Below are 12,149 nucleotides of genomic sequence, written 5' to 3'. Positions count from 1 at the left end.
TGGCAAATAATGGGTGACTTTTGTTTAGAAAGGAGACGGAAGGAGAGAGGATTTCTGTCCTGAGGAATCTGCAGACTAAACAAAGCAAAAAGGATAAATTCATGCAATGGAGGAGACCGTATTTTGTTAAGAAGGAATGGGAAGGATGTGAGAAGAAAGATGGTGGGAGCTTGCTATTAATAATGAGTAGGAAGGAGACGCTGACTGGAGAGCTGGAAACAGAGGAAGGACTTGGCTAACCCAGGCTATGAGCAATCTAGCTTCTTCCTGGGACTGGGCTGTACACCACCATCTTTTCCATCTCTCACTACATGAAGTCACCACACCACCACTGCCTTTGTGGTAATGGCTTGGACTTCAAGTAATCTCAAATTGTCCCTTGTACAGCAAGTAAGTAGAAATGAGATCTGGATTCTTGGGTTAGGGTGTGGAAAGGTAAGCTTGAGAAGGAGGAAGCATAAACTGGGGATATATGGTGAAGCGGGTGGGCAAGTAAGCAGGATGAGAAAAGTGTTTGGAGGGACCAGATCCATCCAGCTCTACAAAAGGTGAAACAGAAGGTGACTTCATTTTTTTTAAGAATAATCAAGGATCCTGACATTAGCTGTTGCTCAATCTGTACGTATGGAGGAGAAGACACCTCTCGGTGGGAGATGGGAAAGTGCCAAAGGCAATCAACAAGTTTCAGAATTTGTTCCTTTCCATTCGGTGGACACAGCCTGCACAAGAGGGACCTACAAAGCACCCTTCTCCTCTCTGACCTGGTGCAGCTCTTCTTGGCTGTGCTGATGTTAACAGAAGCCATTCACTCCACTCTTTCCTCATGACTGGGGCAAGAGTAGGATTGGCAAAAGGAAAAGTGATAGGGTGTGCAAAGCACACTGAGTGGTTTTGAAAAAGAGTGAAAAACCCATGACTTCTCCTTTTCCCAAAGCAAAGCAGAAGCTGGAACGGAAGCATGGCTCCCAACAGCAGTTGTGCTTCCTGCTCTGCTCTGCTCAACAGCTTAGGCAGGAGTTTCTGTAGAGATGTAGCCTAACCCTGTGTATATTGCCCTGTTTCCACCAAGGGCTTAATTGCCATTAACAACTGGTAGTATAGGCTTCTTTAAACTAAAAACTCCCAATGGGTTCAGTGAGAGTAAAATTGGATTTCTATGCAACACAGTCCAAAAATCAAAGTCCACTGATGTAATTATGGAAATTCAAAAGAGACAGACAATAATGAACTCTCTCAATTGTGTGATCCAGGATGTATAAGGTGTGTCCCAGGTTGTAAATAAAAATTCCTATGTGATGACAGGAAAGATCTGGAGGGGGGAGGTGTTTTGTAGCAATCTGTGAAGATGAAAGAACAAAGCCAAACCAACAGAGAAGAGGAAGGGAGATGGATAAGGGGGTGATTCCCAAAGGAAACAAGGCCTCAGCCCAGAGGAGGACAGGGGAAGATGTATGTCTTCCTTGTCTATGCTTTTCTTCCTTCCCACTGTCAGGACTGTGGGAGGTCCTTGAAAAAAGGGAGGGAATAGCATTTAACAACTGGGACCTGTGTGTCTTTCCTGTATTGAGATACGAGCACTTACCTGTGGGCTGAGAAAGGGTCAGACAGGAAGGACTAGGAGGTGCAGAGGGTACCTGAACTAGACAACTTGGGAGGTCAGGTGTGAGAGAGAGGTATTGATAGAGTCTGGTCCACTCTCTCAGAGCATCCTTGCATCACAGATACAGCAATAATTTAATAAATTGGTAAATTTATAGCCCTAATACATGCTAAGAAAACCTTGAAAGCAAATTTTAACAATACACCCATATAGATCACAGAAGATAGAAATAAACCAAAAACATTCAGGGTGTCATTTTAAACATACTTTAGAATTTTTGAAAATATATACAGGTTTCCTGGATTCTTGGATGACCGCCTTGTTATGGTACCTCTTCACCTTGCACTAGAAATATTTTTTCCCTCTACTCATTCATACATGTAAGTCCTCAGTAACCTGTGGTTAAGTGATTTTCAGGCTCTTTGTTTTAACTAAGGATTATTTGGTTTAGCTGAACTTGGTCATCAAGGGCTGCTGTTTCATCTCTTGTTAAGTGACTGAAATGTTTGAAACATCCAATTAGCAGATGAGAAGCCTCTTGCTTTTGTCTTAGTAAGAATGCTGCTGCAAAGAAAACAAGCTTATTTTTCTTGTGTACAGAGAAAAAAAATGCCTACACAAAAGGATCAAGTGAACCTGGAGTAACAATTCTGTGAAAGCTACTCCAGTATAAATTCATTTTCCCGTAACTGTTTGAGGTGAAACAATTACATAATAACATTGAATTGATTCTTGAATAAGTATTCTGTTTCCAAACGAGGGTAGTTATTCTTTAAAGAATAAATTTTTTTCAGCATGAACACGCTAAAATGACCGGTTTTTCTGTAAAACTGTCCTGAAGATGCAAGTACCAAATTCTCCCAGCACAGATGAGCTACTAGAAGAACACAAACCTGACCCAATCTCCTGCCTGCTTGAGGTTTAAACCATTCACTGCCTGAAGAAGAGTGCAGACATGGCCTGTCCTAATCTGGGTTCTCCCTTTTTAAATAGCTTGAGCCATATGGAACATCTACTTCCTCTTTGCTTCTTATTATCATTGCTTTTCTCTGAATCTTTGCTTATATGGACATGGGTCCTGTAGTAGTCTCCAAGATGGATTCAGGCAAGTAACGTAGATGCTTAATTTCAAAACATGGAGTGACTCAGTGTCTATACCGTCATGCGCTGCTACGCTCCAACTGTATATACAGTCAGCAGAGAGACATCTGAATCTGGCATCTGCAAGAGATAGTTTGTATAAGGCTGTTTCTCTAATGTTTTACTATATCATAAAAAAAGGATTTTTTGTAATGTTTTCAGCTTCTTATGTAGCCCAAACCATCTCCTTGCTTTCTTTCTTGTTCTTGAGTTTATGCCTCTGCTAAGCCTTCAAAAATACAGTCATTTTTTTCTGCCACTTTTGAAGGTATCTATCATACAAAAAGGGAAACGTGTTTGTGTGGGTATTGATCTGTGAATAGAGATATGGTCAGGGAAATAAAACTCCCTATACTGAGAAGTCTGACTAGTGAAAAGCCATGTAAGTGGTGAAGAGGGGTGTCCGTGTATAGATATGTATGTCTGTGTATATATATGCATACCGTTATACAGTATATTATATATAGATACACTGTGTGTGTGCATATATGTATGTATATAAAGAATTCAAATCCATTTTCTGGGTTTGATGATACTAAAATAGTCTCTATTTGCAAATCTAACCACCTACACATATGTAAAGACTTGATGTCTGATTCTGCATTGCTGTGACCTTGTCACATATGCTCTTTATAATGTGGACTGCCTCATAAAACTAGACATTTTAAACATACAGTCTCCAGTAAAATAGGCATTTATCACTCATGATAACATGGAGCTGTCTCAGGGTGTGTTCAAAAACCCCCCTGCAACTTACTGATAAAAAGCTTAACTCCATTTCAGGGCTTATCTGAAGAAGAAAGAGGTAGACCCTCATGAAATAACTGATTTCTTTTTTTCCCCCCTAAGATGAAAAAGAGAGGGAGAGAGAAGGAAAAAAATCACTTTAAAACTTCAATGCAGTAGAACTAGTTTAACCCATTGAGATTTTAAGTGAAGTTTTCTGCTTCATCAGGAAGAACCCTGTGGTGAAACATATGTCAGAAGAGAAGATATGAGACACTGGCCTCCTTTGCAGATGAGAAGATTAATTAAGAGGAAAATCACTTAGCCAGATGTCTCATTGGTGAAACTACACGTGCGAGGTACATCTGCAATAAGGGAGCAGCATAGCACAGACAGTGCATTTGATTTCCATGCTAACATTGGGAATCTGGTGTGAATTAGACCATGCTGACTCTTGGAGAAACAGAGTTCAGATCTTATTTCAGCTACAAATTACGAGCTGCATGTCTGTTGTTATAATGTTGCAGTATTGTTACTTGATGCAATTGAGTTATGGGTTACAAATAAATCATCCAGAGAAGACAGTCCCTTTCTCCATGCGTGTTCATAAATTGTTGACAAACCAAACCTGATTTCTCCAAGTGCCACTTTTCTTCATTCACCAAGTAGTTTTTCAGAATGCCTAGCAGCTGGTGAATTTTTCATCAACTCATTACTGGGGTAACACTGCCAAATTCATTTGACTTAGGAACTTAAGTCTTTCAGAAGTAAGTAAAACAGTCTGTGTGCTGTCCAAATATTTGCCCAGCTAAGGTGTTCATGTATTCTTGTCACTGCAACATCTGGGTGTCCCTCAATTTTTCATGCATTTCCTATCACAACTTCAATGTGAGGTAAAAAAAGAAGAAAAAGTAAACAAAGTTTCTACTAGCACCAAATATCATGTGTAAAATTTTTCTGTTCTTTCTGTGGGAAATAAACAGGGCAATTGCTAAATGATTTCAGACCTACCTTTTTTCCTAAGCATGTGTTACAAAATTAGAGAGTGGGAAGCAAAGAGTTGTTGCCCCAGTGGGTCTATTGGAATCAATACTAGCTCCTGCCTCCTGGCTGCTAAAAATGCCTTCCCACAGCCAAAAGCTGCCTCTCCAGAGTGCCCCTGGGAAGCAGTCATTTCTCTCCTACCTGTAATCCATCCTTTAGGTAGGCTACCAGCCTTTTGAAGAAAGGGTGCCTATACGGCACCTAGCACAATCAGATCCCTCTGCTGGCTTGAATTTCTGTATGCTATAGGAATACTAATCCTGCCCCAACAATAGAGACAGGCACTCCACAGAGCAGACACACAAACAGACTTTCATTAGAGAATGCAGTCCTGAAAGCCTGTTGTACAAAAGGCTTTGCTGATTGGACTCAGTCATTTGAACAGCGGTGGATACAGGGTATATTCCACCAGAGCCTAGAAAGAAAGGTGCAGCAGTATCAGCAATGAGATGCAGACACTGCATGATTCTGTAATACTAATAGGCTTAAGCACATAACCAGCCATAACCTGAATCTTTAACATCTATTGTGTAAATAATTGGCTTCTCTTTTCTTTTTCTCCATCCCCCTATTTGTGTGTGTGTGTGTGTATGTGTGAAAAGCAGTGTCCAGAAATGCTGAGAGCTGTGTATTTTAAAAAAGCAGACTCCTATCTGGGTGGACATCCCGCCCATTCCCTCCAGCTTAGAGGTTTACCAACATTTCTGCTGTTAATTACTGAAATTTCAGGTGCATTCTGGGTCTTTCAATTCACAGACTTTCACATCAACATCTCAGGCAATTGGGGTGTCAGGGAAAGCCCTGGGGTATAAAGCCAAATTTTCCAATTCATATGCACAGTGGTGAGAGACAAATATAGAAGCAGAGGCAGTCAATTTACATAAATGCTTGTGGGACCTGTTTTGAGACTTCTGTGCTAAAAATGAGAGGTTGTTATAATCTATAGGTTTCCTTGCTTATAAATGCTCACAAGTTTACCAGTGATGACCAAAATTTTCATAATCAATAGCCTCCATTTTTGTTTATTAGTTATTGTCACAGACAAGTGCTTCTGTTGATTAAGGGCAATGAAATCAAATCTATTGCCAAGACAGTGAATAACGTGATTAAAAGCCTACAGGGATCATCTGTGGCTTCTCACAGGCCCTGTGTGAAACCCAAGTGGTACTGCTCCATGAACATTTAAAGGATCAGTCTGCAGCCCCAAAATGTATCTCAAAATGAGTTAAAGATAGGGCGAGGCTGCTGTCATAACCAGATTCACCATTCACTTTGCCTTTATTGGGGGGGGGGGGCACCTTTGGCAAGCTCTCAACCTCTCTGGAGGGGACATCCCACACATACTTGACTCTTTTTGCCAGAAACCCTAGCTGTCATTGTGGCAGGTGGAGAAGATGGGCATGATGGAGCTGAGACCTCCAGCTCGTGGGACAGAGGCAGCAGCAGGGTCTGCTCCCCCCAGAGCAGTCTTGCACTGCTGGGCTACTGCTGAACTACAGCTGGCAATGCAGATGGAAAACGTGCAGTTCACAAGGCATGCTTTGCTTCACCCTGTTCCTGACCCTCTTCCTTTTTCTGCAGCTGTGGCATGGCCTGAGGTCCAGTCTTGACTCCTGGTTTCCCTTTGGGCCAATTCTTCTGCAAAGCACAGACTGGACTGCTTCGCTACCTGCCCAGAAGAAAAACCTTTTCTGCTGGTAGGTGGTGAGGAAGAGAAGCCTCCACAAACTGCTTTCCTTAACCACTAATGCCTTTGACGGCTGGCATTTGGAGTATACAAGGTTCCAAATAAAACAGTCCCAGCATGCTGAGTACGGATTAAGTCCTGTAAGGTGCAGAGCACCTTCTCCAAAGGGATGAAAACGTTTGACCCCTGAAGATGGTTTTGCATAGATCACTGCCTCCCAGACCAAACTTTGACCAGGTGACATTTATTTGCGTGAGTCCTTCACCTCATTTGAGCTGTCCCATTGCCTCCAAACTGGGTCAGTGCAGTCTAAAAGGAAGAGCACAAAAGCTGCAGTCTCAACAGAGATTGACAAACCTATGGATTTCCTCAGATTTTATAATAAATCAGACATCTACTGCCTGTACATCTGAGCAGAGATTCGTGCAGTCAGGCTAGGTCCCCTTTATATCAGAAGAACTAAAAAAAAAAACCCCAAACTGGATACATATCCACAGCACAGTATTGTATTCAATCCAAGTCAATGAAATCCAAACCGAACTCCATTTTTGGCTTTGGTAACAGACTGCTTTACTTAGGCATTCCATTTTACTCCAGCCACACACAAATGTCCATTAACAATTAATGACGTAGTAAATATACACACACTGCCTAACATCAGCAGGTAGAATTACTGGCTCCCTTGCCTCTCTGTTGAGTAATACAGAGAGTCCACTCAAAGCAGTGGGATATCTGAGCTGGGCATGGGAAGTGCCCAAGGTTAGATGGTGTAGCATCCCCATATCGATGCGGAATACATTTGCAAGTTTCACAGAGTTGAATATTTTAAATCTGAAACAGTAGTCTGCTCCCACCTGAATTGCCAGGATCATACTGTATTTATAGAATGAATACAAATTCCTTATCAGCCTTGAGTGAACACAAGGAGATAAGCAAAGAACACGAGCAATTAGGTAACTTAACAGTGTTCAGTTTACATCAGTAGGCAGGTGCTCTGTGGTCTCACCTGCAGGTATTCAGCAAAGAATTAATATGTTCAGTATAGTCAAAGGTTTTTACTGATTCTTTATGCATTTTCACACCCATTTCAAAGATTTTCACTATGGTTATGAAGCAAATTTGTCTTCCCAATTACTCTGCCTCTCTGGCAAACATCTGCTGTCCATGCTGTGCAGTGCCTGTCAGTACACTGATCTTTCAATATCTTGTTTCTTGCAAAAATTGCAGGAATTTTACTGAGAAATAGGACCCTTTTCCACAAGACCTACCCCCAAAACCTCTACCTTTATAAAAACAATGCACCAAACTTGCATTATACAGGAATAGAATACTATCAGACTTCCCTCTAATTTAATTTTGGTTTTAATCCATAAATCTGATACATGTAATTTAAAAAAAAAAAATCAAACAAAGAGAGACTGAAACTAAATAAAGGAACATCCTGTCTGAATCAGTAAGGGAAATTCTGAGGTCAAATAAAGAATAGGTAGTAAATATTTTTCAGTCAGAATACTTCTTCTAGCTAGATTGGAGGCCATTCATTTTCACTGGCAATCATATGATCTTAAAATGGTTCAAGCTGAGAATTCCTGCCTAGATTTTGGAAAAAACAAGAGAACCTGATGAATCAGCCTTTTTTCATTATGAACAGACAAAAGGCCCCCTGGGGTACTAACTCCTCATCCAGATTCACCCTAGGGCCTTCTGTGGAGTCCTCGAACAATCTGGGTCTGTCAGAGAAGTAATTTGTAATGTATTCAGGACTTTAGAACTGGTCCTGGACTTGTCACCTGGCCAAGCCCATCACTAAAGATACAAGATTGGGTCTGGACCCTTGCTGATATTGCACAATGAACAAAATGCATCTCAGTGAGTCACAACCACCCACCTGCACAAGCTTGGAGAGCACCAATGGCAGAAAATTACTCAAGGTTTTCCAAACCCAAGCTCTCAGAACCCTGAATGTTTCTTTCCTATCAATAATAGAAACCAAGCCATAATAGAAACAATACAAAACAAGCTATAATATTCTAAACTGCTGAATAAAAAGGATCAAAAAATAATATAAAGTTAGTATCTAATCTTTCTTGTTGGTTAGAACTTGCAAAAAGGACTGAAGGGTAAATAGAAATTACTGGTCAGGATTGCAGAGGTGCTGCTCACTGTGTCATTTCTGCTGGATCAGCCTGCCTCATTCAGAGCTTGGGAAACATCATCAGTGTCAACATCCACGCAGAAAAAATATTCTTACAGCAGTCTCTGGATCAAATCCTGAACCACAGGCACATCACAGCAGTGTCGTCTGTACTTTTTGCCTTCATTACTGGTACCATGGTATGCTAAACAATTCTGCTATTGGCAGATATTTTTTATTATTTTATAATTTTATATAAAAGAATATTTATTAAGAATAATACAAAGCTACTGTCTTGAATTAAAACAGCAAAGATTATACTAAAGCCATAAAAGAGATATGGAGCTATTGCAACACTGAATATTCAGAATTTTCCCATTGATTTTCTCAGCTTATGAAAACAGAATCCTCCCTCTTTCCCTCTGCTTTCTTTTTAATACTGTCCCAAAATGAACGCTACCACGCTGCAGCTGAGCCTCCGTGCTCACTTGACTGTTCAGGCCAAACTCTCTTTTAAAATTTACTGAAATATGCAGAGTTACGCCAGCAGAGGACTTGCCCTCCTGTACCCTTTCTTGCTGAGAAACTAATTTCCTTGTCCTTAATCCCACGTTTCTAAATTTCCAGGAGCAGAAATGCATTGTGGCTTTAAATATAGACTGCCAGTTTGTGGCTTGTGTCTCATATTACACACAGACAGCTTGAAACTCTGAAGACAAGTTGGGCAGCACCATTAATATCTCAGAAAAGCGTCAGTATGCTTTTGAAATGCTCTATATTTTCATTCCTGAAGGTGGGGGGAGGGAAAAGCATTCAAATGAAACTTTTCTAAGCCAGGGTTTAGGCAGAAACGTTACTAACTTTGCTTGTTCCTATTCAGAAGCCAAAGTTTGCAGAGCCTCTTTCAGTTCTTCACACACCCGCGCGTGCACAAACACAAAGAATAAAAAAGGAAAACAGTTTCATCACAACTTTTTCTCTTCAGGATTAGTTTCAGGCGTTCTTTTTTCTTTCTTTTTTTTTCTCTCTCTCTTTTTTTTTTTTCCTTTTTACATATGAAACACATTAGACAATCTTTTCTTTAAGCAGCAGACTGAAAAAACCACTCTTATTGTAAGGGGGGGTGGGGTGGGGGGAATAAGAGTACTCACGTGGTTGAGATGTTGTATTGTTTTGGTAACTCATAATTTACGCCTTTGAAAAATGCCTTATTTGTCTTGACAGTCTCTCTTCCCTGCTCAGAACCGACGGCAGGATTGACCAGAACAGCTGGAAGAGCCCAGGAAAATGCTCCTCTTGTTCGGGCTCTCCTTGCCTGGCTCCTGACCCCTTTACAACTGGAAAAGGAAACAGCACATGTGTCATTCTCTTTTGCCTGTGTAGCTCACATGAGCGGGGAGGGGCACCCATTTGCAGATAGCAGTAACTGTATTCAAGTTTTGCAACTTGGATGTGTTCCACCCCTTTGCTTTTACTAGCCAGCAACCAGTGGAAAGAAAATGCTCTTTTCATTCTTCGCCAAATCTAGATGCACCTATTAGATTTGCTTCCCAAAACCCTACTGACCACTGTTGATATTATTTCAAGTGCAAAACTTGAGCTGGCTACCTTCCCTATCACCAGTGGGTGAGACTGAAAGTAGGGCTTTCAATTTTCATTGCCCAGCAGCATCCTTAACACTCAGTCTAACCGATTCTGTCCTTTTAATGAGTGAAAATTGAGAATGACATTTACTAGGTCGGAGTAGTTGTGTCAGTATATAGCACAGATCTACCCTGTGCTCAAAACAAGGAGGAACCTGTGGCTGAGGCACAGGCTGAGGCACAGGTAACTCTAGTCCTGGCACTGACACAGGCTTCTTATGGCACCTTCAGCAAAGCATTTAATCTCTGCCTCAGTTTGCCGTCTGTAGAATGAAGATGATACAAGAGATGTCCCCCCAGTCTTAGAATTTTTATTTTAATCTCCAGGTAGGCATTGTTTATAAATAGGATATCTTTATTGGTGGGCATGGGTTAGTTTACTTATACTCCACAGCAAATTTTTCATCCTGGACTAGACTACCAGCTCCCTCATTTATATTTTTGACATTTAAAAATATTTGGCTATCCACATGCTATACTGCAATCAGCTGTATGTAGTTGTTTTAGGTGTGCAAACACAGCCTGTCTGCAGTTGACGTGGGCTAGGACTTCTAGGTCATACCAAAATACAACTAATTTATAATGCATATGTCTTAGACACTCAGAAGAGTGGACAAAGTTTCCATTTTCCTCGTCTCTGTGAGTCAGGGTGAATTAACCGCCTGCCTGTGACAGCAAAAACACAGTAACCATCGGAATGGAAGTGGAAAAAAACAGAGTCATGAAATTCAGGCTGAGACTCATCCTGTTTTGCAAAAGTGTTGCAGGGTATTTCTGTGAAATCATCTCAGTGACCTCCTACAAAAAATCAATGCTGCAAACTTGGTTCACAGTATTTATTAAACAGCTATAAAATCGAAAGAACAGTGACTTATTTACATGCCAACAACAAATAACAGCTTGTTTGTGAGCATGGATACAGTAAATGACTTTACTCAGCATTTTCCACACTCTGGGCTCACAGTAGAAAGCCCTGGAACATTTAATGATATACAAAGCAAGGCACAAAATACAGAGAGAAAAATAATAGAAAAAACTGACGTTGCTCCACTGCCTTCAACTCTGTAACACAGCATTGATTTACACCAGATAGATCCTCTATGAAAATACTGATGGGCATGTTATTTATTACCTCTTTTTCTATATTTGAAGCACAATGTGCACAGGTAAAATTGGAACTTTCTGTCCTAAGGCATGAGAATTGTTGTCATGCAAAGTTATTACATTTAAATCTTTCATCATCCTGATCCCTGAGAAATTTCACAACTGCTGTTGAGAAAGGACTTCTCAGCCACTGCAGCTGAACTGAAGTATTGATGCCTTCATTATGCTAGTGCCAGTGGCTTGGACCTTTCCCAGGAGTCTTGTGGCAGGCTACTCAAGATGGCATACACACACTCAAGTGGGCTGCCTAAACTCTACCCAGGTAGCTCCTAGTGCATAGCCCTTTTGCATCTGTGCAACACTTCCTGCATCTCTTTTCTTTGTTCTTATTAAGGCTACCCTCCTACCACCAAAAACACCGGGGGAGTTATACCCAAGTTTACATAGAAGGATTCTGGCAGAATCAAGCCCACATAGGAAAGTTCCCTTTGGCACCTTGATATTTTCACTCTTCTTAGGACTTCTTTCTTTGCTTATTGAATAGGCTGGGATTTCCAGGAAATCAGAAAGCCATTTCCCAAGGCTGTTGCGTGCCTTCAAGCAGGCCCTCAAGGACATACTCCCTGACCTTTCCCACTCACCATTAATGGGAAATATGTGAGGTTGAAAAGAGAAATGAGCACAACCAGCTCTACACAGCCCAGCATGCTCCTGGAGGAGCCTGAGACCGGGTTGTGAAACAAAGAGCAGCCCAGTGCTCTCTGCCTGCTCTGACCCTCAGCCGACTACCCCTGAGGGCCAGGAGGCACCAAGGGAACCCAGAGCAAAAGAGGGGAGTGGAGTCATGGTGGGGGAAATATGTGGTTAATTGTTGATTTCCAGCTTGTCTGAACTCTTTCCTAAACTTCAAATATAGTGGTTGCTTCTGGCAACACACCCCCCGCCCCCCCCCCCCCCCCCCCCCCCCCCCCGCAAAACAAAAAAAAGTGAAAGGGTGGCTGAAAGCATTTTATATCTAAGGGCTGTGGCGTTCATACAGGATACACCTGATCTGTGGGATAACACAGGTAC

General features: G+C 41.4%; 1 protein-coding gene across 1 annotated transcript in view; it reads right to left on the bottom strand.

Moving 5' to 3' along the window:
* The window catches only part of GYPC (glycophorin C (Gerbich blood group)), a 34,729-nt gene extending 25,030 nt beyond the window's left edge, over positions 1–9,699 (bottom strand). The window contains exon 1 of the mRNA XM_037397031.1: positions 9,483–9,699. Coding sequence (XP_037252928.1) covers positions 9,483–9,516 — 34 coding nt within the window. The 5' untranslated portion in view covers positions 9,517–9,699. The remainder of the gene's footprint in view (positions 1–9,482) is intronic.
* Positions 9,700–12,149: the final 2,450 nt, after the last annotated feature.

Source organism: Falco rusticolus, chromosome 8 (assembly GCF_015220075.1).
Source record: "Falco rusticolus isolate bFalRus1 chromosome 8, bFalRus1.pri, whole genome shotgun sequence".
NCBI lineage: Eukaryota > Metazoa > Chordata > Aves > Falconiformes > Falconidae > Falco > Falco rusticolus.
This window is presented reverse-complemented; position numbering and strand designations above follow the sequence as displayed.